Here is a 25,735-nt window from a genome sequence, read left to right as displayed (position 1 = left end):
ATTCCCAACTTGGTTCACAACCTCAAAAGAAAGGTGCTTCTGGCCATAGGGAATGTCACCATCTCAGCCCTCTTTCATATGTAAAGTTTTAGAGGCAAATACTGTGAGACTTCTAGCAAATAATACAAAAAGTTAAAAATCAGTTAAAAAAAAGCAGGGGCCTCCTTTCATGCCATCCTTGATAGACTCAACAAATCTCGGAGTGCTGATCTGCGCCAGTCACTATGCCAAGCACAGGAATACAAAGCAGCAGCCCCTACCGAGTGAGGGGATCTGCTGTGAGCATAATGCATCCTGGCCAGCTTGTGGGCCAGAATCAGCCTAGGGAGCTGTGTGGAATGCAGATTCCTGGGTGCTATCCCTGGCGACTCCCAGCCAGCTAGTCTGCAGTGGGCTGTAGGAAGGGGCCACTTAGGAAGCTCCCCTTTGATCTGGAGGCACATCAGGTTTGGGATCCACTGATTCAATTGTATTTTTAAATCTGAAAATTAGCAGGAATAAACATCTCACTCCTAAAAATACTGAATAACTGAAGAGAAATATGAGGCAGCCTGGACTATTTCAAAACATTAAAACAAAGCATGGTATTACTATGCAGTTTCCAAGAAAGAAAGCCATCTATACTACAAGAACAGTCAGGCTATGAAACTAGAAATGCCAAAATGACACTACAATCACTCACCATCATTGCTCCAATGGAAATCCTGCTTAATAGTTAACTCCCAAAGAGGCAGCTCGGCTAGCAAGAGTACCGGCACACTCCACAGATATTACAATGCAGGTGTGGTTCCAGACCACCACAATAAAGTGAATGTCGCAATAAAGCAGGTCACACGAATTCTTTGGTTTCCCAATACTTAGTTATGTTTACACTATACCGTAGCCCATTAAGTGTGCAACAGCATTATGACTTAAAAGAATGTATATACCTTAATTTAAAAATGCTTTATTTAAAAAAAAAACTTTTTATTTCTAAAAAATGCTAACCATCATCTGAGCCTTTAGCAAGTTGTAGTCCCAACAATAATCACTGATCAAAGATCATGATAACAAACATAGTAACAAAGAAAAAGTATGAAATGTTTCAAGAATTCCCAAAATGTGACACAGAGACACGAAGCCAGCAAATGCTACTGGAAAAACGGCACCAACAAATGTGCTTGATGCAGGGTTGCCCCCAACTTTCAATTTGTAAAAGACGCACTATCTGTGAAGAACAGTAAATCAAAGCACAGGAAGTGAGGTATGTCTGTAGATCTCTCGCTACTATGGTAATAGCCTCCTCACCAATTCAGAATAACATTTACCACCAACGTGAACTGAGTTATAAGCCTTGCTGCCATTGTAGCTCCCTCCCTGTCACTGCCAGGCAGCAGTGGTTTTAAAGGAACCGCCTGCTGAATTTTGTAGCAACTGCTCATTTGTTCATAAAAGTCACAGATGAATATCAGCAATACATGAATTCACAGAAGACTGCCCACCCACACATTTTCACCAATTTCATCAAAAGATAAGACAGGGCTTCCCTGGTGGCCCAGTGGTTGAGAGTCCGCCTGCCGATGCAGGGGACGCGGGTTCGTGCCCCGGTTCGGGAAGATCCCGCATGCCGCGGAGCGGCTGGGCCCGTGAGCCATGGCCGCTGAGCCTGCGCGTCTGGAGCCTGTGCTCCACAACGGGAGAGGCCACAACAGTGAGAGGCCCGCGTACCGCAAAAAAAAAAAAAAAAAAAAGATAAGACAGTAGAATCTCTCCTTTAGCAGGTATGAGTTCTTCCTAATATAGTCATAAACAGATTGTAGAAATTTCTTCAATTTCAAAAACATTTTTGGTCTTTTGGTGTTAACTCTGGAAAACAAACATGTAGTGATAAGCCTTCTGGAATGACAACAAAGAAGAACGGGTTCCCAATACTTCTTCCTGTTACAGCCCCTCACCCCAAAGACAGAAGAAGCACTGGCAACATTGGGAATGGTTCTTGGTCCTGGTCCCCTGACTGCCTCTCCTTTCCAGGTGAGTAAGATGTTACTCCCAAACCAGCCGAGAGCCATCACATGGTGCCTTCCTCCACTGCGTGGAGTTGCCCCCAAGCCCACACAACTATCCATCTCCCAACCTTCTGTTTTTTTCCATCAGCCTTCTCCTTGGCTGCTGCTCCCAAAGAGGGACCTCCTTCTACACTTCCCAGCTGAATCCCTCTCTCAGCACCTGGCCCTCATCCTTCTGCCAGACTCTCTTCTTTCTTACAGCTTTAAATTTCCCTTGCCACAAGAGGGTCCAAAGTCCCCACCCAGGGGCCTTTATCAGTTGCATTTCCTGCCTGGCGACAAAAGGCACTGGATTATGTATGTAAATCCTGCATTCACACCACATCTTCTTCTACTTTAGAAGTTACCACGATTGCTTTGTCATTGAACAAGTACCTTATTAGCAGACACTGTATATGCTACATATTGGTAGATAAAAAGAGCAGAAATATGATTTTAAGACACTCCCTCCCCTCACCCACACCCCGCCCCCAATACACAGACATTCTATGAGAGAGACAGAGGAAGAGAAATAAAATCATCTCCATGAAACGTGCTGTATGTAACTGAGTGAAGTGCTTCTGGAAGAGGGGACCAAGAGGGCCCCCTTCTGCCTCAGGAAGTCCTGCAAGAGGTAACACCTTTAAGTGGGCCTTGGTACAAACAGCAGCTGTTTTCACACTCCTTTCTAATCCACTTTGCCCATTCTCTAGAGCATCACTAAGTCACATCACTCAGGTGCTAAAAAACCTGCAATAGGTCCCCACCGACATATCAAGGCCAGGGGTGTCTGATGGCACTGAGTCTCTCTGAGCAGCCCCAGCCTGCCTTTGCACACAGCTTTTCCACACATGGGTACACCAGCTCCAGCCAATGGAGACTCCGTGGAGTACATTCCAGACAGCCTGGAATTTCCTGCCTCTGCACTTGCTCCCATCATCCCTGCTGCCAACCTGGAGCCACCAAACATGGCTGTTCAGTGCACAAGCTGTGCAGCTGTATGTGGCAGCCCTGTCCATCCGCATCAAAACACTTCCAACTTTAGGGTATTATAGTTGATTTTTTTTAAAGTGTTTTCTGCATTTTCCACAATGGACATGTATGTATTACACACCTAAAAATTGACGGGAAAAAATTTGCACATGGGAAAAACAATCCATTCTGCTCTTCCGAGTAGCCTAATGTGAAGGCTTTTCCTTTAAGAAGCCTGCTCCGAGTTACTGTGCGAGAAGCAATCTGTGCCCCTCCTTATTCTTAAGAACTTGGACTGTTTTACGACTTTCGCCACATCTTCCTGTATCTACAGCTGTACCCTTTTTTCTCTCTCATACCTATCAACTGTCAGGCACTGCATGAGGGGCTTCACCATGCTGTTTCATTTCATCCTCTCTGGAAACCAGTGAGGTTGCTATTACTGTCCCCACATTATAACAAAGGAAGCCAAGGTTGGAAAAACTTGCTCAAGACAAAGAACTAACCTATGGTTCTTGCAAGTTTAGATTTAAATCCAGTCTAGTCTGCCTTCAGAATCTTAACTCCAAAATACTTGGCAACTGACTAACTGCCTTTTCTGATACTAGCCACTTAAGAGTCTTAAGCAAGGAGACAGTATCTTATTCAGCTTTGTACTCACTCTGGTGCCTACTCCCAGGCCTCACTGAGAACCACAAAGTCAAAGAACTTTTTATAATTACAAAAAAGATTCCTTGGGGGAAGAGGTGGGATGTTGATTATGACAGTGTGACTCTTACAACTGCACCCAGCCCGACAGAAAGCCCTGTAGGTTCAAAGCTAGCTAGGCTGTGTCCCCAGCTCTACTCCCCCACTTAGCCTTAGTCTATTATCATCTTCACCTCTGAACCATTCTCCCTGCTTCCACCCTTCTCCCACAATCTACACTCAGCAAGTCAACCAGTGAGATGGTCCTGTGTTACTCCCTTACATAAACTTTCCAATGCCCTCAAGCGGCTTCTTCCTCTGGCCTACAAGCCTGTACATGAACAGGGTCCTGGTTCAAAAGGTCTGACTTCCCAAGTCTCTACTTCCCTCACCAACTTCACTAGCCTTCTTCAAGTCTGGGCACCAGCTCTCCCCTCTGTATCAAATGCTTTTATTCCAGATCGCCGCATGGGTGCCTCCCTCTCATCACTTAGGGCTCAGGTCCCCAGGGTCACCTCCTTAGAGGCTTTGCTTGAACACGCTATTACAGAAAGACCCTGTTGTTCTTCCCTGTCTCAAGCTTGCATTTGTAGTCATGAGGACAATGACAAAACAACTTGCAGTCATTTAAAAAAATGTGTCTCGTTAGTTTTGCCCTTCTCTCCAGCTAGATTTTAAACTCCATGGAGGTAGGAATGATACCACATCCCCAATGCCTGAAACAAGGTGGGCACTCAAATACTTTCGAGTTGTTACTGAATCTAACTGGATATAAAATTAAGTTTTATGATCGGAATTTTTTAAAAACACTTTAGGCAGCATTATGACAATGGAAAAACAAGCTTATTTGGATTCTCACATGATTGACATCAGATAACAACAGACTTGGAGCCTAAAAGAACAGGGACAGCTCAGAGGTTCATGAAACTCCTCAAGTCACAATGCTTCATTCTAAGTACATGCGCATTTTGATGGAGCAAGATAGCATAGCTTCATCACATTCACAAATTACAACATCAAGATACATTTAGAACTACTGAACCTGGACATTTCAAAATCACATTTCCTTTAAAAAAAAAAGCCATGTCTCTATACTCTGTGTGTGTATATATAATTTTACCAACCACTGAATTCACAACCGTGGGATCTAGAAGGAAACAAACCTTTTACTACACTGATGCAATATTTCAACAAAGATTTTATAAAGTACACTTTTTCCCTGTCTAATTTTAATAAAAATCAGAAAATGCACATCCCTTTCAAGAAAATTCAGAAAATACCCAACATCTGATAGGCATTAACCCATTCAATGAATTAGAAAACCTACTTCCTGACAGGGGGAGGGGTATTATAGCCTACCCATGCTGTCACTGGTTTAATACTGCTCTACCTTTTATCCTCTAATAATGATTTTTAAATGGTTAAGCACTTACCATAATGTGATTGAAATGCCTGCGGTTTGACAACCTGATTACAGTCGTTACACACCACCAAGTAGAAATCATCGTGGGCTGGACAGAGACCAAATATTGGCATGTCTGCAATAAAGAAAGAGAGCATCACTCACTCATGTGGTTCCTGTTAATATGAAACCATCTGGGGTGGCAACACTTTCTAAAGGAGCTGCCTTATGATAAAGTACACAGGATAAAAGTTGTTCCAGTTTAAAAGTAACTGATGTGACACACCATGACTATTAAAACAGAGAAATCAAATCAGGCTTACAGAAACACCGTTATAAAGGGTTAAAATAAAATGCAGGAGAAATCATTAGTATGAGGTAAACCAGACAAATCTTTTAAAATGCGAACAATGAATACATTCACACAATAAAGCAACTTTAGATGGACTCTACCAAGGGTTATGAGGAAGAATCTGCAAGCACATAAAATGCCTAGCAATTCACAAAGCTGTACCATCTAATGGTTTTGTTTGGTTAACTATGCATTCTATTCCAGCCATCTGGTCTCTGAGTTCTATGGAACCGTTAAGAAAGGAAGCAGAGGTTTCACTGAAGAGTAAAACTGCTGGTTTTGTCAGCATGTAATACAAAGAAAATGATTTTCGTACTTTTTTTTCTTCAGGTCACAACTAACCTCTAGTCCTTTGCTTGCACACTGATGCCACCGGACAGAAAGAACCTCAGTACAAGCACAACATTTCATACATTAATCTCAGTTCAGTTACCAGAATAGGACAAGATACAAGCTGGATTTCTTTTGTACTAAGAAGTTAATTAAAATACAAATGTAAAACTAGACTATCTGCATATACATGAAAGCAAAGTACAGTAACTTGATACCTGGTAACATATGGTTAACTAAAAAGTCCTAACTGTGGACAATTAATTATTAGTAACAATCCAGGGAACAGAGCTAACAGTTCAAATCCAGAATCTAAATCTTTTAAATATTTCAGACTTGGCATTTTGCACTATAAGCACTATTTAGAACATCTGCAATGAATGGATAATTAGCACATTTCAATTAGGCAAATATTTTAGTAGACCAAATACCAAGTTTAAAGAGGGAATAAAGATCCAAAAAGCTGATTAGCACCTGCTTTCTTTCCTGTAAGATTTAATTTCACACTTTCTCCAGCTTGGGTGGGCTCAGTGGTTTTAAAGGAAACAGAAAATGCCCCGAGGTGATGTAAAGTGATGATAATCTCTAAAATGTCAAGTTACCGATCTAATAATATCTACACACAGCTATAGGTCAGATTTTCTTAAACAGTTTCTATTACACGGAACTGCACAGATAGCTAGCAGTGAATCTGAAATATACCAGGGACCAACACGATTCTGGGATGCAGCAGGAGCACTGAGCAGGTTCTACGCGCTCTGATCTCATTTTATCCTCACAACTACTTGGGTAGATACCATTATAACCCTGCTCTGGAGAGGAGGAAACTGATTCACAGAAAGGTGAACTACTTTGTCTAAGTCAATAGCTGAGATTTGATTCTGACTCACAACAATGGCTTGAATTTGGTCCCTTGAAGACCGAAGGAATATGATTTCTAGAAATTCCTTCCAGATTCCAACTCCAACAAGTTGAATGTCAGGGCTGAACACCTTTGACGGAATAAACTGATAAGACAACAGAAGAAGTTTCTAACAGACTGCTGACTTCTGTGACTAAGCTTAACAATTTCACGAAAAGTTAAGAGCCAAACAATGTACTATTTTCCTGGAAAGCATGCCCACATTGAGTTAAAAATAGTACATGTGGGAGAAGGGGAAAGGTTATATCCATGCAATGATCAACAAGTAATAAGCCATTTTCAATGGCTACAGTTTGACATGACATTTCCTTTTTTCTTTTTCTTTTTTTGGCCATGCCCCGTGGCACGTAGGATCTTAGTTCCCCAATCAGGGATTGAACCCGCTCCCCCCTGCATTGGAAGCGCAGAGTCTTAACCACCAGACCGTCAGGAAAGTCCCAACATTTCAGTTTTAAAAATAAAAATTTAAAGTAGTTTACTTTAAGTTCCATATATCCCTATGCTAAATCATTCTGACACAGGACAATTAAGTATGAATTACAGAAATGGCAAAACATTCATAACTTACAGCTGAAAAGTATGAAATGCCTATACACATCAAATCAACAGTTTCATTAATGAAATCAACTTGATCAGTTTTATTAATTAAACAGTAGTTAAAGTATTAAATTAAGTGGTCTCAGTTTAGACTTAGGCCTCGGCAATGTGCCTGGTTTGTGTGATTTCTCACAGCACTCTATTTCAAGCGATGCTGTTTAAAATATGTCACTTTGCCAGATACCAGATACTGCTGGGGACTAGCTTCCCACCCCTTTATAAATAAGCCAATTGTAAAAAATTAAAAACTGTATAAATCCTTGCAAATAATAAAAATTTAACTGGCCACAATGATGTTTATGTAGAAAACTGTTCTTTTTTTGTTCTGATTCCTTTGATCCTTTTGTGAGACTCAGAAATACTAATAAAACTAAGTGAGTAGGGGTCATTCTGTGAGGCACCAAGAATTTATACTTCTGTAAAAAGGTTCAATTTCCTCAATAACTTATAATTATTTGCAATTGATGACAATAAAGATGATAATCATAATGATAAACAGTTGGCATTCTCTGAGAGACCATTCTGTGCCAGGTTCTCAGCTAAGCACTTTTCATAAGGTTTATCCTTCAATATAATCTTCATTTTACCGATGGAGACAAGAACTTGTCTAATTTCACCCAGCAAAAAAGTACAACCAGGACTCAAACTGAGGTTTGCACCATCTGTGACCTCAATTCCACGCACACCCACACCCCCCCCCACACACACACATACACAATCCCTGTGGAAAAAAACATGGTACATTTAAACGCACTTCATGCTACCCTATGAAATCAAGTTTCTGTTCGGAGAACCTAAAGCAACTTTAATTTTAGCTTTCTGAATTCTTTACTTTCAGATATCCATATTTGGACGTAAGCTAAAGGATACAAAATAATTTAAATAAAATGTCTTCTTTGGGGGAAAAAAAGGAGTTTATATCCTTTTTCTGAATTAGGACATTCCAGAGGCCTTAGCAACAGGAACAGCGTGTGGAATGTTGTGGTAACAGAGAAAATGAAATAATTTTTGTGAGCGACAGTATGTATGTTTCTGAATACTTTCCAAGTGTAAGTTCACAATCAGCCCATCTACAAATTAACACATGGAACTTGCCCAAATGCAAGAAGGGAAAAGCTTCATTTATGACGGAAAACAGAGTGCCTATTGAGTTAAAATGAGTTCCTACTGAATTTAAAAAAAAGTTTACAAAATTTTCTTTAAATATACAACTTAAACCATTATATGAAATACAATGAAAGTTTTAAAACTGTACTTGACCCCATGGACTCTGACCCAATTTGAAAGAATGGATTTTATCATGTGTAAGCCCTAAATCTTTCTCAGGTTTCAGGTCACCCTAATCTTCCAATCAGTGAATGGCCCGGCACCCACACCGAGGCCGTCATGTATTTTTGGAGACCCCAGGCCAGCAGCGTAGGAAGGACTGGGTTTAAGCACATGGACACATGAGCACATGTGTGCAGAACCTTCACAGTCCCATGCAGACTGAAGGCCCTCTGGCCAAAGCCAGTCCTGAACAGTTACTTTGGTGCTGCCATCCCCATTTTGAGGCCTGTGCCCAACAACAAAACTTGGGCACCGTAGCAAAGCATTTCACCTTTGCAGTACCCTGTGCGTCTCCCTTCTCCCACGCACCCAAACTTCTACATGCCAACGACTCCCACATTTCTATCTCTAGCCCAGACGGCTCCCGAGCTCTGTCTAGACTCACAAATCCAACTCCCTATTAGACACTGCCATCTGGATGTCTTTCATACATCTCAAATCAAACAAGCACGTCCAAGAGAGCTTTGCCTTCCACCCTGCCCTGTTCCCTGCCCCCCAAAATCTTCACCCTTTTGGGTAAATGACTCTGCTCATCTTCTCAAACTAAAAACCCACACAACACCCCGACTCTTCTTTCCCTCATCACACCCAGGCCACCAGCCGGTCCGATCAGCTCTCCTCTAACACCTCTGTCCATTTCTCTCCACTGTCCAGCCCTCCACTGTAAAGCCTGTCACCAGCACCTTTCCTATGGACTGTGGAAGAAAGTCTCCCACATGGTTGACAATCCCTTCCACACGACTGCCAGAGTGATTCTTCGAAATCCTCCAACAGATCACGTAAATACCATTAAAACTTCCCAAGTGACTTCCCACTCCTCTCGGAATAAAATCCAAGCCTTTACCACAACCCCCAAGGTTATGGGATACACCAGCGGTCTGTCCTCCGCCCTTCACTCCCTGTCCCCTGAGTCCCTGCTCCCCTCTCCTTGGCTCACTCTGCTCCAGGCACACTGATCTCCATTCTCTCCTTGGAAAGCTTTTTCTCGGCCAGGCTCTGCCCCTGCTCTTCACAAGATGCCTGGGGCATTCTCACACATCAGGTCTCAGCTCAGCTGTCATCTCTTCAAAGGGCTGTCTCCAGCTCCTCCCCAGTTAGTTATTCTCTGTCACAGGTATTTTAAGCAGAGTGGCTAACAGTGTGGGCCACTCCCCAGCACCCCGAATCCAATGTGATCTCGGGCAAGTTCTATAACCTCTTTGAACTTCAGTCTCTTCATGTGTCAAATACTGACGATCACAGTACCTAATTCACCAGGCACCTCCCAGGGTAGAAAGAGTAAGAGAGCTAATACACGCAAAGCCTTAGAAGGCCCCAGGAAGTGCTCAATCAATGTCCCCCACCGGCCTGTAAGGTAGGAGTCATGCACGCCCACTGTATTGCTCAGGAAACTAAGGCACACAGACACTGAGATCTCACAAGCTAGTGAGTGGCAGAGTCAAGATTTGAACCCAGGTCTGCTGGGCTCAGAAGCCCAGGCATTTCCCAACATTCTCCCAGAAGCTGCCAGAATCTGCCTCCTCCATGCTGCTCCCACTGCCAGTGCCCGCGGTCAGAGCCTGGTGGCCTCCACACACCGGTACAGAGCTCCTAATAGGGTCTGAGTTGCTTCCCTCTTCAGCCTCCTCCACTCTGCTGCCAAAGCCACCAACCTACAAAGTAATAAAGCCATTCCTCTCCTTGGAGACCTCTGCTGGCTTCAAAGTGGTACTTGGACCCCTGACCTACCTCTCTGTAAGCAAGGCCCTAGCACTCTTTTCTCCTCCCATCTCTCCAGGCTGAGTCAACCTGCTCTAAGCTCAAGACTGTGTGGGTCTTCTCAGAACCTGCCCTGTTCTCTGCAATCCTACCTTTTGGACACAACTGTTCCTACAGCACAGAAAGCTCTTCTCTCTTCTTTCTGAAATTCCCGCCATTCGACCAGAGCTGTGCTCTTACTCATACCATTCATATCTCCATCACAGTCCTTCACTCACTGACTTATGATTTTTGAATGGTAATTGATGCCTCTGTAGCGCTGTCTGACAGCAGACTCCTCGCCTTGCCTAGCACAGAGTCTGAGAAGTGAACTCAAGATTATGTGACGGTGAAGTAATGGCTGACATCTGGAACTCTCCCGTAGCTGCCACTTGCTCTTAGGATAAAAACTAAGACCCCTGACAAGGCTCTCTCCCCGCTGGCACCCTGCACCTGGCCCCTCTGGCCTTCATTTTGTCCCTGGTGCACACCATGCTCTCTCCTGTCACAGCACCATGGTGCTTGCTGTTCCCTCTGCTTGAACTCCCTTCCTCCAGATCTTGACCTGGCTTGTTACTTCATTTGGTCTCAGCTTCAATGTCGCTTCCGTGGAGACTTGGCTAGTCAGGGCCCCATTATCTGCTCTCAGAGCACTGACTTAGCCTTGCCACACAGCACCATGCCCTGTTTGTAACTATCCATCTAACTGTGTGAGCCTTAATCTCCTCCCACTAGACTAAGTTCCACATCTGTCTTGTTTTCTGCTCTAGTGACAGTGCCTAACAATGCCTAACTTGATGGACAGGAAGCAGCAAATGGATGTACTAATATTATTGGGTGGAGAGTAACTAAAGTATTAGATGAAGTCCCTGTGGTGCCACCATAAGTCAAGGGTATAACTGTGCCTTTAGGTCATGTAAAGACATACAGTCACCCACTAAAACTGGGTATCCAGTGAGATAAAAGTTCAACGGTGAGAAGGTTTCCCTTGAACACATGATCCCATTCCTGGGGGCGGTTTCTGGTAAAATTTGTGTTGCAGGGTCTGCTTCTCAAATGTGCACACTGGCAAATTCTCTTTTGCTAGTGTGTGCAGTGCAGTAACTAGGAACAGTTCTGGAGTCAGACTACTGAGATTCAAGTCCCTAATCTTTCCCTTACTAGCTATGTGAACACAGTTAAATTATTAACTTCAGTTTCCTCATCTGTAAAATACAGAGAACAGGACCTACATTTCACAGTGCTGTTGTGACGATGAAATAAACTACTCCGTGGAGAGCATTCCATGCTGAACACATAGTAAACACTCAGTGTTAGCAAAATAAACAAAAACACACAATATACACACACTAGACATGTTCTGCTGCAAGGGCCCCAGTTCTCACTGATTAAAGTCGCAGGAGATCGATATATACACCAAATGGCAACTGACTATTTTATAATGTGAGCTTAACCTTCAAGTGGTCTCTGCCCCTGCTGCTGACCACACACTCCTCCCTGTAAGCAATGAAAGGCAGGGGAGAGGCGGACGAGACTTGCTGGTGCTCCCCCTGCAGAGGGTCAAGGCTCAAGTTTCGGAGTTTCAGCTCCACCCTGCAAGCCTGGGAGAACCCACAGTTTTAAGGAAGGAAGCCACATGATACAAAAGGTCACTCTGGCATGAGTGTGGATCTACCGAGGTAAGGGGGTAGCGGGGTGGTCCCCAAGGGCTGATGCAAAAGTCAGAGTGAGACAGGAAGTGCCTATGTGATGAAGACGGGAGAGACCAGACTGAAGACATGCTCTGGAGAGCTCTGCAAAGAGATGGGGAGACCATGGATCGGGGGTGAGGGAGAGGGGAGAAAGCCAAAGATGGGCTGCAGTTTGTTCCTTGCTCACTGTAGCTAATGTGGCCAGCTAATGCACGATGGGAGACACACAGATGGAAGAACTTAGCTTGCTAAGGCAATAGAGCCTGGCAGTTAAAGGCACAGCCGCCAGAACCACACTGGCTGCATTCAAATCCCAGCCTTGCCGCTTGGTAGCCTTTACCTCAGTTTCCTCATCTATAAACGGGAAAAGTGACAGTACCTGCCTCACTGGTTGTAGGAAGAACTAATGAACAGATGTAAAATGTTTAGAACAATGCAAAGTACTTTGTAAACATGAGCCATTTTTAAAATCATCTTCCAGATCACTGTCCTCTGGTCTTTGACCTAAATAGTGGCTATTCTCCCCTCCGCCTATTCCAACTCCCCCACCCATACGCATTTAAATAGTGGTGTTTTTAGGGACTTCCCTGGGGGCACAGTGCTTAAGAATCCGCCTGCCAAGGCAGGGGACACAGGTTCAATCCCTGGTCCGAGAAGATCCCACGTGCCACGGAGCAACTAAGCCGGTGCGCCACAACTACTGAGCCTGCGCACTAGAGCCCATGAGCCACAACTACTGAAGCCCGCGCCTAGAGCCCGTGCACCGCAATGAGAAGCCCGCGCACCACAACAGAGTAGACCCTGCTCACCGCAACTAGAGAAAGCCCGCGCGCAGCAACGAAGACCCAATGCAGCCAAAAATAAATAAATAAATTTTTAAAATTAAAAAATAAAAACAGTGATGTTTTTAAATCATAAATGTCACCTAGTCTGATTAAACCCTTAGTTTACCATGTAGAGTACTCCAATGCAGTCAGAATGAAAATCAGTGCTTAGAAAGACCCTGCCTGATCTCTGCAACCATAAGACACAGCCACTCCTCATCCATGCCAGAATTCCATCTCCTCGACAGTTACGCACACAGGCCAACCACTTTCCCACCTCAGGCCCTTTGCTAATTCTGCTCCCTCTGTACAGAATGCTTTGTCTGGCTGGTTCCAGATCACAGCTTACATTCCACTGAAAGACCTTGCCTGACCACTCAGTTTAAAGCAGGAGCCTATCTCTTCAGGCAGTACTCTCTCTTTACTCATTAGTTATTTGTAATTTGTGCTTTGGCTACCGCCCTAAGATACAAACTCCATGAGGGCAGAGGCCATGTCTGCGCAGCACAGTGCCTAGCACACAGTAGGTTCTCAACAAAAGAATTTGAGAAAGGCCTCTGGATTGGACTTCCTGAGTTCAAATTCCAATGCCATCACTCACTAGGAGCAGTAACTCGGGCAAGTTCCTCAGCTCCAGTACCCTCATATGTAAAATGGACACGATAATAGTAGCTACCTTAATGTGTAGTTATGAGGATGAGATGAGTTAGTATACATAAAGCTCTTAGAACTACGTCTGGCACAGAGCATGTGCTAGGTCTGTCTTACCTATTAGGATTATAATTATTTCCATTTTCACTGTCAGTGGGTTACACTGGCCACTGCCTCTAATCTTTTGCTGGTCTACAGCCACCACCTCTTGTACACTCAGTGTATTAAGTACTCACTGTCTGTCAGGTCTCATGGCAAGTGCTCTGTGTATATCATTCATTCATGTATCAAAAGTCTACTATGCCTAGACACGATTCTAGGTACTGGGTATACATCAGTGAACAAAAATCACAACAGCAACACCACCATCTGAGAAGCAATACATATAACACAAACAATCAAAGTTTTCAATTACTGAGCACTTCCTATGTTCCAGGTACAGTGCTAAGTATTAACTCATTTGCTCTTCACAACACCACCCACCTTTCAGGGTCGCTGTCCCCACTTCACAGATAAAGCAAGTGAGGAACAAGATTACCTGCCTTAAGTCACAGAGCCAGCACACGGAGGAGCTGAGATGTGAAGGTAGGCTACTCCCACGTACGTGCTCCTCACCACCTCACAGGAGCCTCACCATTGCTCAGCGCACTCCCAGCCTCTCCCGCCTTGTTTAATCAAAGTCAATCAAGGCATCCTATCGAACAGCAGACTTCTGATGCTACCTCTGGACTGTCTGCTCTCACTGCTACGCAAAGGTTTCCTTAGATACTAGGACTCTCAGCTCCACTAGTGTCGGAAACACTTCGAAGTAACCTGATGGACCAACTTGGAAGGCTGGTCTGCACATAACTGACTTTTACTACAGTCAGTCCCAAATTTATTTCAAATGGTAACTGTCAGTTCTGGGTAATCAAAAGGAATATCAATGATATAATAAAAAAGTTTTAAACTGCTCTTAAGTGAGCTTTAACATCTCAACGGGGAAAAGATAAAACAGAATTTTATTTCTACCTTCTGCACACACTTCTCCCAAATTCATATTCTCTGCTCCAATAATTAAAGGGAACTGGACTTTCCTTTGATCATAAGACATTAGATGATGAACCAACCAGACACAAAAAAAGGCAATCAACAACCTGCCAAAATGTATGTGGTTTGGGACCCTGTCTGAACTAAAGTGGTCAATAAAATTACATTAAAAAAAAAAAAAAAAAAAAAGAGATGTTGCCAGTACGAAACACCAGAGGACCAAAGAGTCAGAGATTGGAAAGCAGTCTAACAGTTATTCATCACTATGTAGAAGCGGCCAACCTTATAGTGACCCTCCATAGATAAGTCATAAGTGCTACTGTTGTCACTAATTGTACTGAAAATGAGATACAGTACCTGGCAAAGAACAGAGGAAGCAAATATCAAAATCCTAGGGAACCTGAGTTAGGCAAGGCCAGGTAGGGTTACAAAGGTGACATACATGACAGGCTACCTCACGTGTACCTTTAGCTACTCAAAATACTGTCAGCAAATTCTGACCTTTCAAACGGAAATTAGAGGCACCTTCCAAAACCCTTAGGGAATCTTACCTGCATCACTACCATTCAGCTAAGTTGTAGACTATGATAAGATATGGGCTATAAGAGAGTTTCCCACTTAGCTGGTATTATAACCTCAAGAGAGGTACTTACGTCTAGACATCCAGTTCCTGCGTTTGAAAAATGGTGAAAACAATGGTATCTATATGTCAGGAGATTGTTGGATTGAATAAGATAATTCACGTAAAATGTTTAGTTCTATGTCTGCCTAAACACAGTAAGCAGAGTATATGTAAATACTTAATGAAGAGTAGTGTTAATATTATTATTATTATTGTTAAGCCTATGGTTATAAACTCATGACTCAGTTAAGAATACTTTCTTTTCTTCAAAAGGCAGTCAATGTCCAACACCACATCTGCCAGACATCTTGTATGTGGAAAACCCACAGCTCTCATACAACTAAAAACAGCATTAACTATGGAATGGTATTGCCTACTCACCTAGCTTTGTATTTTTAAGTGGTTAGCTTTATACAGACCATACCCTAGCCCAGAAAATCAAGCTCAACAAATTTAAAAGAAATGAAATCATGCCAAGTATTTTCTCTGACCACAACGGAATCAAATTGGAAACTAGTAACAGAAAGATACTAGAAAATTTCCAAACACTTGGAATCTAGACACTTCAAATAATCCATAACCAATATAATACGTGATATTAACAAGTTAAAGAAGAAAAATCATACTACCGTAATGGTTGATGCAGAAAAAATATGTATGTTTTTTTAAAAAATCCAGAGAACTCGGAATAAAGGGGATTTCCTTAACTTGATAAAGAACATTTACAAAAAACCCTACAATTAACATCATACTTAATGGAGAAAGGCTGCATGCTTTCCTCCTAAGGTCAGGAACAAGGCAAGGATACCCACTCTCAGCAAAGCACTGAAGTTCTAGCCAGAGAAATCAGGCAAGAAAAGGAAATAAAAGGCATACAGATTCGAAAGAAAGAAATAAGCTTTCTCCATCTGCAGATGACTTGATGGTCTGTGGAGAAAACCACAAAGAACCTACAAAACACCTCCCCAAAGTTACCAGCTTAGCAGTATCACAGGATACAAAATTTACTTAGTCTGTTTGGGCTGCTGTAACAAAATACCATAGACTGGGTAGCTTATAAACAACAAACATTCATTTCTCACAGTTCTGGGAGCTGGGAATCCAAGATTAAGGCACCAGCACACTGAGTGTCTGGTGAGAGCCTGCTTCCTGGTTCAGAGTCATCTTTTCATGGTGTCCTCCACATTGAGCTTAAGGGGGAGAGGGAGCTCGCTGGAGCCTCTTTCACAAGGGCACTAATCCCATTCATGAGAGCTCCACCTTCATGATCTAACCACTTCCCAAAGGCCCCACCTCCAAAAATCATCACACTGGCGATTAGGTTTCAACATATGAATTTGTGGTGGGTGGGGGGGACGACGGGACACAAACATTCAGTCTGTACACAAGATCAACACAGAAAAATCAACTGTCTTTCTATATATTTGTAATGAACACATGAAAACCAAAATCACATGGCTAGCCTTCAGCTGGCATAGCATGTTAAGCAAGTTATTTGCTTTATGGTATACCTGAGTATTATCCAACAGCCATGTGGCTATGATGAATGTAGCAAACTAGAGAGCTGTATCTTTCATAACATCCTTAAAGGGATGTTATAATTATCTCATATTTGTAAAGTCTCTACATATCTTACCCAAAGCATGCCGCAGAAGATTCAGAGCTTTTAATAGAAAATTAAAGTGTAATAACTGTCTTGAGTTTGTTTCAGATTCCTCAAGTCAGAGGGGAACTGCTCTTTAGATTTTCTATATTAATGGTCACAATGAAAAAAGTACACTGAACTCTATATTCATCCTCAAGATAAAGCCTCACTACTTGAAGTACGGTCCACAGGCCAATTGTTTCTGTTTCATTGAGAACCTGGTTAGAATTACAGAGTTTCAGGACCCAACCCAGACACTGCAAATCAGAATCTGCATCTTATCAAGATTCCCAGGTGATTTATATACATGTTTGATAAGTGCTGAAAACAGAACATCATATAACCTGGACTGAAACTTGAATAATGTAACCAATATTGGAGAAATTATTCATATATTATCCAGACTTTTTCCAATCCATCCATCAAAGGCATATTGAACATATTTCCTCAACTGTACATTGCTCAAATGTGTATTTAGTATTTGCCTATTATAGAATATAATAAATATACACTATATCATGTATACTGAGTATATTAGTCTGTAGTTTTCAGTTACTGTGATGTCTTTGGTTTTGGTACTGGCCTCATAGGATGAGTTTCTATTTTTTAGAAAAGTTTGTGTTGGGTGGGTCCTACTTCTTTATACATTTAGTAAAATGCACCAGTGAAGCCATCTAGGCCTGGGCTTTCTTTTGTGGGAAATTTTAAAGTTTGCAGTTTAAAGTTGACAGTATCTTTCTTGGCATTTGTCCATTTCATCTAGGTTATTCAATGTGTAGGCACACAGCCATTCACAGTATTCCTTTATAACCCTGTATCTGTCAGGTCGGTAGTAATATTACCTATTTAATTCCTGATTTCAGTGATATGAGTGATGTGGTCAGGTCTAGCTAAAGGTTTGTCAATTTTATCAAAATCAAAGCACTCCAATGTTGTCAAGGATCAACTTTTGGTTTCACTGATTTTTTTGCTTTGTTTTTCTACTACCTAGTTCATCTAATTCATTATTTTCTTCCTTCTGCTTGCTTTGTGTTTAGTTTGCTCTTCTTTTTCTAGTTTCTTAGGGAGGAAGGTTAGGTTATTGATTTGAGATCATTCTTACTTTTTAATATAACTATTTACAGCTATAAATTTTCCCTTAAGTCCTGCTTCAGCTGCAGTATGTTAAGTTTTGGTATGCTATGTTTCATTTTCATTAATTTCAAAGTATAATTTCTCTTGTGATTTCTTCTTTGACCCACTGCTTATTTAGGAATGTTCTTTAATTGTCACAAGCTTGTTAACTTCCCAAATTTCCTTTGGTTGTTGATTTCTAATTTTCTCCATTGGGGTTAGAGAATGTAATTTGTACTTGTATGATTTCAGTACTTTTACACTTAGTTAGGCTTATTTTATTGTGGCCTAACATATTATTCTGAGAATATTCCACGTGTGCTTGAAAAGCATGAATATTCCGCTGTTGGTTGTGTCTAATTGGTTTATGTTTTTCAAGTCTTTGACATCCGTCCTGATCTTCTGCCTAGCTGTTGTAACCATTCTTTAAAGTGAGTTATTGAAATCTCCAACTATTACTGTTGAATTGTCCATTTCTCCTTTCACAGTGTAAGTTTTTTGCTTCATGTATTTTGAAGCTCTCTTGTTAGGTACATATATCTTTGTAACTGCTATTTCTTCCTGATGGATTGACTCATTCATGATTATAAAATATCCTCCTCTATCATTAATGACTTCAAAAAGTCTGTTTTGTCTGATATTTGTACAGCAAGACTAGCTCTCTTTTGACTACTGTTTGCATGTTATATTTTCTATTACCTTCCAACATACTTCCAACTTTGAATCTGAAGTGTGTCTCTTGTTGACAGCATATCACTGAATCATGATTCTTTAAAATTCATGCTGCCAATTTCTGCCTGCTGATTAGTGTTTATTCTATTTACATTTAACGTAATTACTGATAAGGTAGGATTTATGTCTGTGATTCTGCTACTTGTTTAATACATGTTTTATGTCTTTTTTTGTTCCTCTATTCTATTATAGCATGCTTTTGTGTTAAATTAATAGATTCTAATATACCTTTTTAATTCCCCTTTTTTTCTTTTACTCCCCCACACCCAAGTTATTTTCTTAGTAGTTGCCCTGGGGATTACAATTAACATCTTAACTTCAGACAATGTAGTTTGAATAAGACCAACTTAATTTCAACAGTATTTTAGAAATGCTTTGCTTTGATATGGCTCCATTTTGTGCTTTTTTCCGCCAGCATGTGGCCCGTGTTCTGCTGTTTCTCTGCCTTATAATTTTTTGTTGAAAACTAGACAATACAGACAATGTAATGTGGCAATTCTACAAATCAGATCCACCTGCCCTTTTGGTTTGTTTAGTGAGTTACCTGGTCTAATTGTAGAGTCTGTATTCTTTGTTATGTGTGTGCTTGGTTAGCTAATTATTGGACAGGGATTTCCTTAAATATCTTGAACCAATAAGTCTCCCAGGCTTTGCCAAGGGGCTCTGTGCATATGTTGGGACACGTCTTCAATGCTCTAGCAATCAATTTACAACTCTGCCTTAGTCTTCACTTCCTGCTTGCATAGAACCTCAAAGTCAGCCAGCAGTGAGATATTAGGGTTTTCTCAGGTCATTCCTGGGCATGTGAACAGCCCTATACACACACACTGTTTTCTTTTCTTTCTTCTTTTTAAATTGAAGTATAGCTAATTTAATGCACTTGGTTTTCTAGATTCCCAGGAATCCTGAAAATGTTGGAGCTCTTTAAAAACCCCAATTGACATCTCATTTCCCAGTGTTTTCTACTTAGTTTTTTGGTCAGCCTCTTGTCAACCTCAACTGATATCACCACCTCAAACAACTGCAATGTACAATAATTGCCACTAATTTATTTATTTATTTATTTTTTTTTTAAAACAAACACCTTAGGGATAGGGCACAGAGTGAGCTCTGATACGGACAACTTCTGAGAATGGAGCTTTTTAGGGAGCTACTAGACAGTTCAAACAGTGACAATTTTCTGGGCATATGGCTTTAGGGAAGCTCCCAAACCCATTCTTTCCACTCCGATGGCTTCTAAGCTACTGTTTTTCACAGCTACTGTAGTTGTGAGGTTTGCAGGTTTTCAAAGGTACTGTGGAGTTGGGGGTGGGGTGCAGCAGCAATAACACAGAGTGAGTTAAAACACCACAGAGTTTGCTGTATTTATTTACAGAGATTCAGTTATTTTTCTTGTATAAATGCTCCATAAATCCTGCAAGCCTTTAATTTTTAGAACTCTGAAAAAGTTAATTTTGTCAATTCTTGCCAGTGTTCTCACTGTTTTTACAGAGATTTTGGGAAGTCCTTACTCCACCAATAGGAAATGCTTACTGGAAGTATTTTAATGGAGGATAACATTATCAGATTCTTTATTATTTTCAACCCTACTCAAACTGTGGAATGGAGAAGGGAAATTCGTGGTTCAAAAGTAAAAGTGAGAAGGCCAGGCATTTGCATTTGCAATAGTACAGGTGACAGACACAGGGTAGCTTGGACTTGGAGATCACAGTGAGATGGCATAAAAACAATCCACAAATATTGAGAAGGAACTGCTGACATGACTTGGTAATGGCCTGGATACAAGGGTGGTGCAGAGAATGATGCCAAGTTTCCTGTCTTGCAGAACAGGATGGATGGGTGGTACCAGTCTCTGAGAAGGAATCCTGGAAGAATGCCAGGTCAGAGTAGGAGGAATACACACTGGGGACATCTTAAATCTAGGTGCCTCTGAGATTTCCAAGAAGATACCAAGGAAGCCATCATCTTGAAGACTCTCCCCCGGTTTTAGAGAAATGCTTTATAAATCAAGTCCTTAAACATTATTTCCTCTACATGGGGAGGGGGGAGGAAAGGCAAGGCATGTATACTAAATACCAATAATTCAAAGTCACCCAGGAATTAAAAATATGGTTCCAAGAATGATGAGAACCATGCATAAATGTCTGAGATTACTCATTGCCTACATGCAAGTGAATTAAAGCTTCCCCAAAGGCAGCTTTATTTAAAGAGAAGTTACAATGAAAATAAAGATAAATCTTTCCTCTGTCTTAAAAGATTCTGTTGCACTCTTGCAGACGTCAATTTAATGTTCAATTTAATGTTCTCATTGATGCCTGTGAAAACAAATCAATCACATTCGTTCTCGCCTCCACTCATTCCATAAATACTCGAGTGCCTCCTATTTGAAAGCGCTTGGTCAGGCCTAGGAGACAGCTGGGAATAGGTCAGACTAGGTCCCTGAAGTGTGAATTGTTCTTTTGGTCCCAACACCAACTTGTCTGAATATCATAGTTTTTTGGTTCTGTAATCCTTTCCGTTAGGCCTCTCTTTCATGCGTGAAATTCACTGGTACAGCTGCTTTTTCTGGTCAGAGTTGGGCAGGCATAGATTTGTAAGGCAACACTGGGGGGGGGGGCGGGCACGGAGGGTTGACTGCTGGTTAATTACTTCTATTCCTAATCTCTCTTAATGTTACAAAGGTTTGTTCTGCTTAAACAGATGAGGTGCAGTTTATTACGACTGGGAAACATTAAAGTATTTCAAGGTTGCTTTGACTGTTAGCTCATTTCTGACCTAATGGGCAATACTTTCACAAGGAAGTTTTATGTATTCTCTTATCTCAGTTTTGCTTCTTCAGACTTTGTAGTTTCACTCCTTGTTCTTCCAGAGGAAACTGGTCAACATACCTGAACAAAGAACTCAAAGCTCACTTACCAAAACCATATGCAAACAGATGTGGTTTGCAGATAACACCCTGTGCAGCCACAGTTCAGAGTGATGCCTCAAAGTTCAACACCCATTTCTCCCCAGTAGCTTGTGTGTTTGTTTTCTAGAGACGTTCTAAAGTAAAAGGTCAGGCAAAATACAATATAATAACAATAGCCACCTTGTCAAATGTTTATGGAGAACTTACTGGGCCAGACAGGATGATAAGTACTTTACATGCTGTATGTTACAAAATCCTCACAACAACGCTGTGGTACAGGTACTATTACTAGCCCAAGTTTACAAATGAGGAAACAGGCATGGAAGGATTAAGTAACTGGTCCAAGATCACACAGCTGGCAAGAGGTGGGGCTGGGGTTAAAGGTTAAATCTAGTTGATTCCAGATCCTAGTCCCTTAACCAGCATGCAATGACATGTCACTGGTCACAGAGCTTCAGTCCTTCCTCCAACAGATATTAACTAGGGGTCCTAGTAGTGTCACCTCTGGGGAAGAATAAATAAGAAACACAAAGTGTCAGTCCTTACAGAATTGACACAGCTGCTTATATTATGAAAACTGTTTAAGACACTTGTCTGGGCAAAACTATTCACATACATTCTTTACACATAATACTACTTAAAATTCACAACTGGCTTAATAAATCCCAATTAAAGTATGGTGTATAAAAGTTATAATGGAAATGATTTTAGTTGGCGGGGGTGGAATCCAAATATGTTCAATTGAGGTACAAAGCATTCAGCTATAGTTTTAAAAAACTAACACGACAATCCACACTTTCTCCCGCCACTCAGCACATTAGGAAGCACTTAGAATAAGGAAAAAGAAATACATGTGCTAATAAGTGGAAACTAACAGAAACTATACTTTTCCCCCCACTGAGCATTTGGTCTATTTTATTTGAGGTAACATGTTTCTGCCCTCCCACATTTTAGAAAAACAGCCGACACACTGCCTTACTTACATCTATGCTTATCAGTAATGACACGGCCATATCTCTGCAAACAGCCGGTTAATTAATTTGTACCCCTCTCTTTTGGCAGCCTGCCTATGCAACCAAACAGCAAAAATAATTACACTAGGCTAAAGAGGGAACATTTTCGCTCTTCTTTTTGAGATTTCTTATCGTGGGGCCTGCTGCCTTTCTTTAAATGGGTTTGAGTTGTAGAACACTTGCAAACCAGATTAAGGTCATTACAAAATGATAATGTTTCCATTCTTTACTAAAGCATGAATATTCAATCGGGAGTCAAAGGGGCAAGGGAGAAAACTGACCAACCAGTCTAAGGCAAAAAGTATGGGCTGAGTCGAACCATGAACGAAGAAATATCCAGCTCTTTTCCAGGAGAGACCTTCATCACTTTCATCATGTTAAATCTGAGGTTAATCTATCAACAAATATTTACCTAGAACCTACCAAAGGCAGTCCCCTTCTTTTCTACACAAAACCATACATGAGAAAGTCAAACAGGAGATCAGTGGGATCCTGTACTCAGCACCACAAGCCACAAAATTTCTAATTAGGTATCACCTTTGAAACCCAGTCTCTGGTGATATAGTTCTAGCTCTTCAAAGGTAAACACAGCAGTCCCTTGATCCGCTTAAGCCCACCTAACGTACAACTGATGTCAACGCTTTCTGCATGCCTAATGATTTTCATCTGTTTAGGTTGTGATGGTGGAGTTCCGTTTTAAGAGAGGAATCTGTTGGTTAGCTTCTAAACTCACTTGAAATCATCCATGAAAATTTCTCGGACACCACATGGAGCTCTACCAGTAAGTCCTACACAGCCAGTTGTGTCACTGATGTCAGAACAGATGGCTGCTTCTACCAGATTAAGTAGTTGGCTTGCGTTTAAGGTCCTTCTTGTATGAAAAAATCCATGTAATTAAACATCACAAACATAGGACAATGAGATGCTTACATTCTGAGACACTTGCAGGAACTGAGTCCAAATAAAGGAAAGCAATCAATATTCCATAATAATTTGTGTCCTTACTATGTTCAAAGCACTCTTGCAGGATGCTGAAGAGACAGCAGTAAGCAAAACCCTGTTGTGCCTCATGGAACTTACATCTTGGCTGATTCACACCTCCCGTTTCAAGCACATTTCAGGTCAGTATGCACTGAATGACTGGTGAAATCAGCCACACTGCTTTTCTCTTTTGTGCCATCATATAGTATAATTCAAATAACTTACAAGCACGTATGATACAACCCTCCTGTAAAAGTTGGAGACATATGTTTCTTATCACCAGCGTTAGAAAACTAGTTTGTACTGTGTACTCACTCATCTTTACAGTAAGCAGACTGTAGTAAAGCAGTCGAGTAACCACCCAAACACACTGCGGCAGGGCAAGATAGGGACCACGCAAAGAACACTGCTGGTACCAACCTGTGCGAGACTGCACTGGTTTCTGTCCTGAGCTGTGTGAAGGTCCAAACACCACGTGAAAGGCAGTTTAAGGGCACCATCACAGAACACTGGAAAGTGCAGGCTGCTCAAACGTTTGAGACTGTGCGTTTGAGGCACTGTGCTGAGTACTGGAAAAAATGGCCAGGTAAGACAGCCGCTGCCCATAAAGAGCTTCCAATCTTGTTGCAAAGCCCAGACATACACAGAAATACCTCATTCCTTAATTTCAAAGATGCCATCAAGTGTGTGTCAAGGCCAGCATTTGGGGAAGAATAAAAAAAATGCACCCTTCAACTTTATAATCCATTCTGATTTCAGAAATAATGAAACATGAGAAAAATTGGCATCTTGGAATCAAGGATATACAGTAATAGCTACTCTGACACTTCATGGGTGCTGCTGTGCAATGGAAGTGAAACTCAGGATGGGGAGGGAGGGCTCCTCTTGGTAGCCAGCCCCAAAGATTCAGTTACCTGAGTGCCACGAGAGTCTCACCAAGGAACCTCCTGCATGTGACTTCTACGGAGGGAGCTAGCACCCTTCCAGTACTCCAGCAACACAAACATTCATTCACGCATGCACATTTTTATCAAGCATCTCCTACGACTCAAACTCCGAAGAACACTCTACCTGCCACACACTAAGCAAGGGGCTTTAAAGCCATGGTTCTCGACTGGGAGCAATTTTGCCCCACGGGGACACTGGCAATGTTCGGAGACGTTTTTCCGCTGTGACGACTGGAGGGGGTGGTGCTACTGGCATCCAGTGGTAGAGGCCACATGCTGCTAAACATCCTACAATGCTCAGGACATTCCCCTACAACAAAGAACGATCTGACCCCAAATGCCAGCAACATTGAGACTGAGAAACCCTGCATTAACTAAAGCACCCTCAAAACGGCCCTATGGGGGAAACACTACTCTAATCCATGCCCACTTGCAAGGAAACTGAGGCCAGGAGGTATTACATAACTTGCCCAAGGTCAGCAGTGAAGATATGGAGGAGGGACTGTGACCCAGGAAATGTTATGCTATGCAACAAGCATTAACACCCTGCGAAACTCTTAATGTGATTACAGAAACCCAGAGAGGAAGTACTTAAAAAACTGAGTCACCAGGGCATAATACTCATTCACCCTCTCTTCCCTCAGCTCCCATCCAAAAGTATTCCCTTTCTGCATCTCACACAGGCCATCTCTCTCCCAGTGCTACCCCATCTCATCTTGATCTCTAGAAAGAGGTGCTTAAGTAGGATGACTGTCTGATCTCTGATTTCTCCATCCACTCTTCAGCATGGTTCCCATAAGCATCCACAAATACATCCCCTGCCCCCAGGAACCCAGAGAACCAGGCAATTCTTTCTCTCTGTGAACTCTCTTCCCCAAAGGGGAGAAACCTCGGCACGTGGTCCGCCAAAGAAGCCAGACTCAATCATAGCCTCCGAGTAGGCAGGAGCAAAGAGGCTATGGGAGGTGGGAGGCTACCAGCTGGCAGGCAAATACGAAAGGACAGGACATAAAGGGGTGGGTGTTCAGATTTCCCCAGCTCCTGGAGGAATTAGCCTTTGGCCTCTCAATACGAATGCAGTGTTGGCCATCAGCTGCAAAGGAGTTAGGACAATTGATGATTCTGAAAATAAGGATGAGTATCAGTAACTTTTTAAGCACTAAATGTGTGAACGAATTTTGAACCACCCAACTTCCAGTAACATTTTTTTAAAACGAAAAAAGTTTT

General features: G+C 41.9%; 1 protein-coding gene across 12 annotated transcripts in view; it reads right to left on the bottom strand.

Annotated features, from left to right (window-relative positions):
- The window catches only part of ATXN7 (ataxin 7), a 140,206-nt gene that overhangs the window by 55,876 nt on the left and 58,595 nt on the right, over positions 1 to 25,735 (bottom strand). For all 12 annotated transcript variants that reach the window (XM_029243589.1, XM_029243580.1, XM_029243582.1 and 9 more), the window contains one exon: positions 5,117 to 5,221. In XM_029243589.1, the coding sequence (XP_029099422.1) occupies positions 5,117 to 5,221 (105 nt within the window). The remainder of the gene's footprint in view (positions 1 to 5,116; positions 5,222 to 25,735) is intronic.

This window comes from Monodon monoceros, unplaced genomic scaffold (genome assembly GCF_005190385.1).
Source record: "Monodon monoceros isolate NGI ecotype Baffin Bay Population unplaced genomic scaffold, NGI_Narwhal_1 Super_Scaffold_3, whole genome shotgun sequence".
Classification (NCBI taxonomy): Eukaryota; Metazoa; Chordata; class Mammalia; order Artiodactyla; family Monodontidae; genus Monodon; species Monodon monoceros.
Note: the sequence above shows the minus strand (reverse complement) of the source record. Positions and strands in the feature narration are given on the sequence as shown.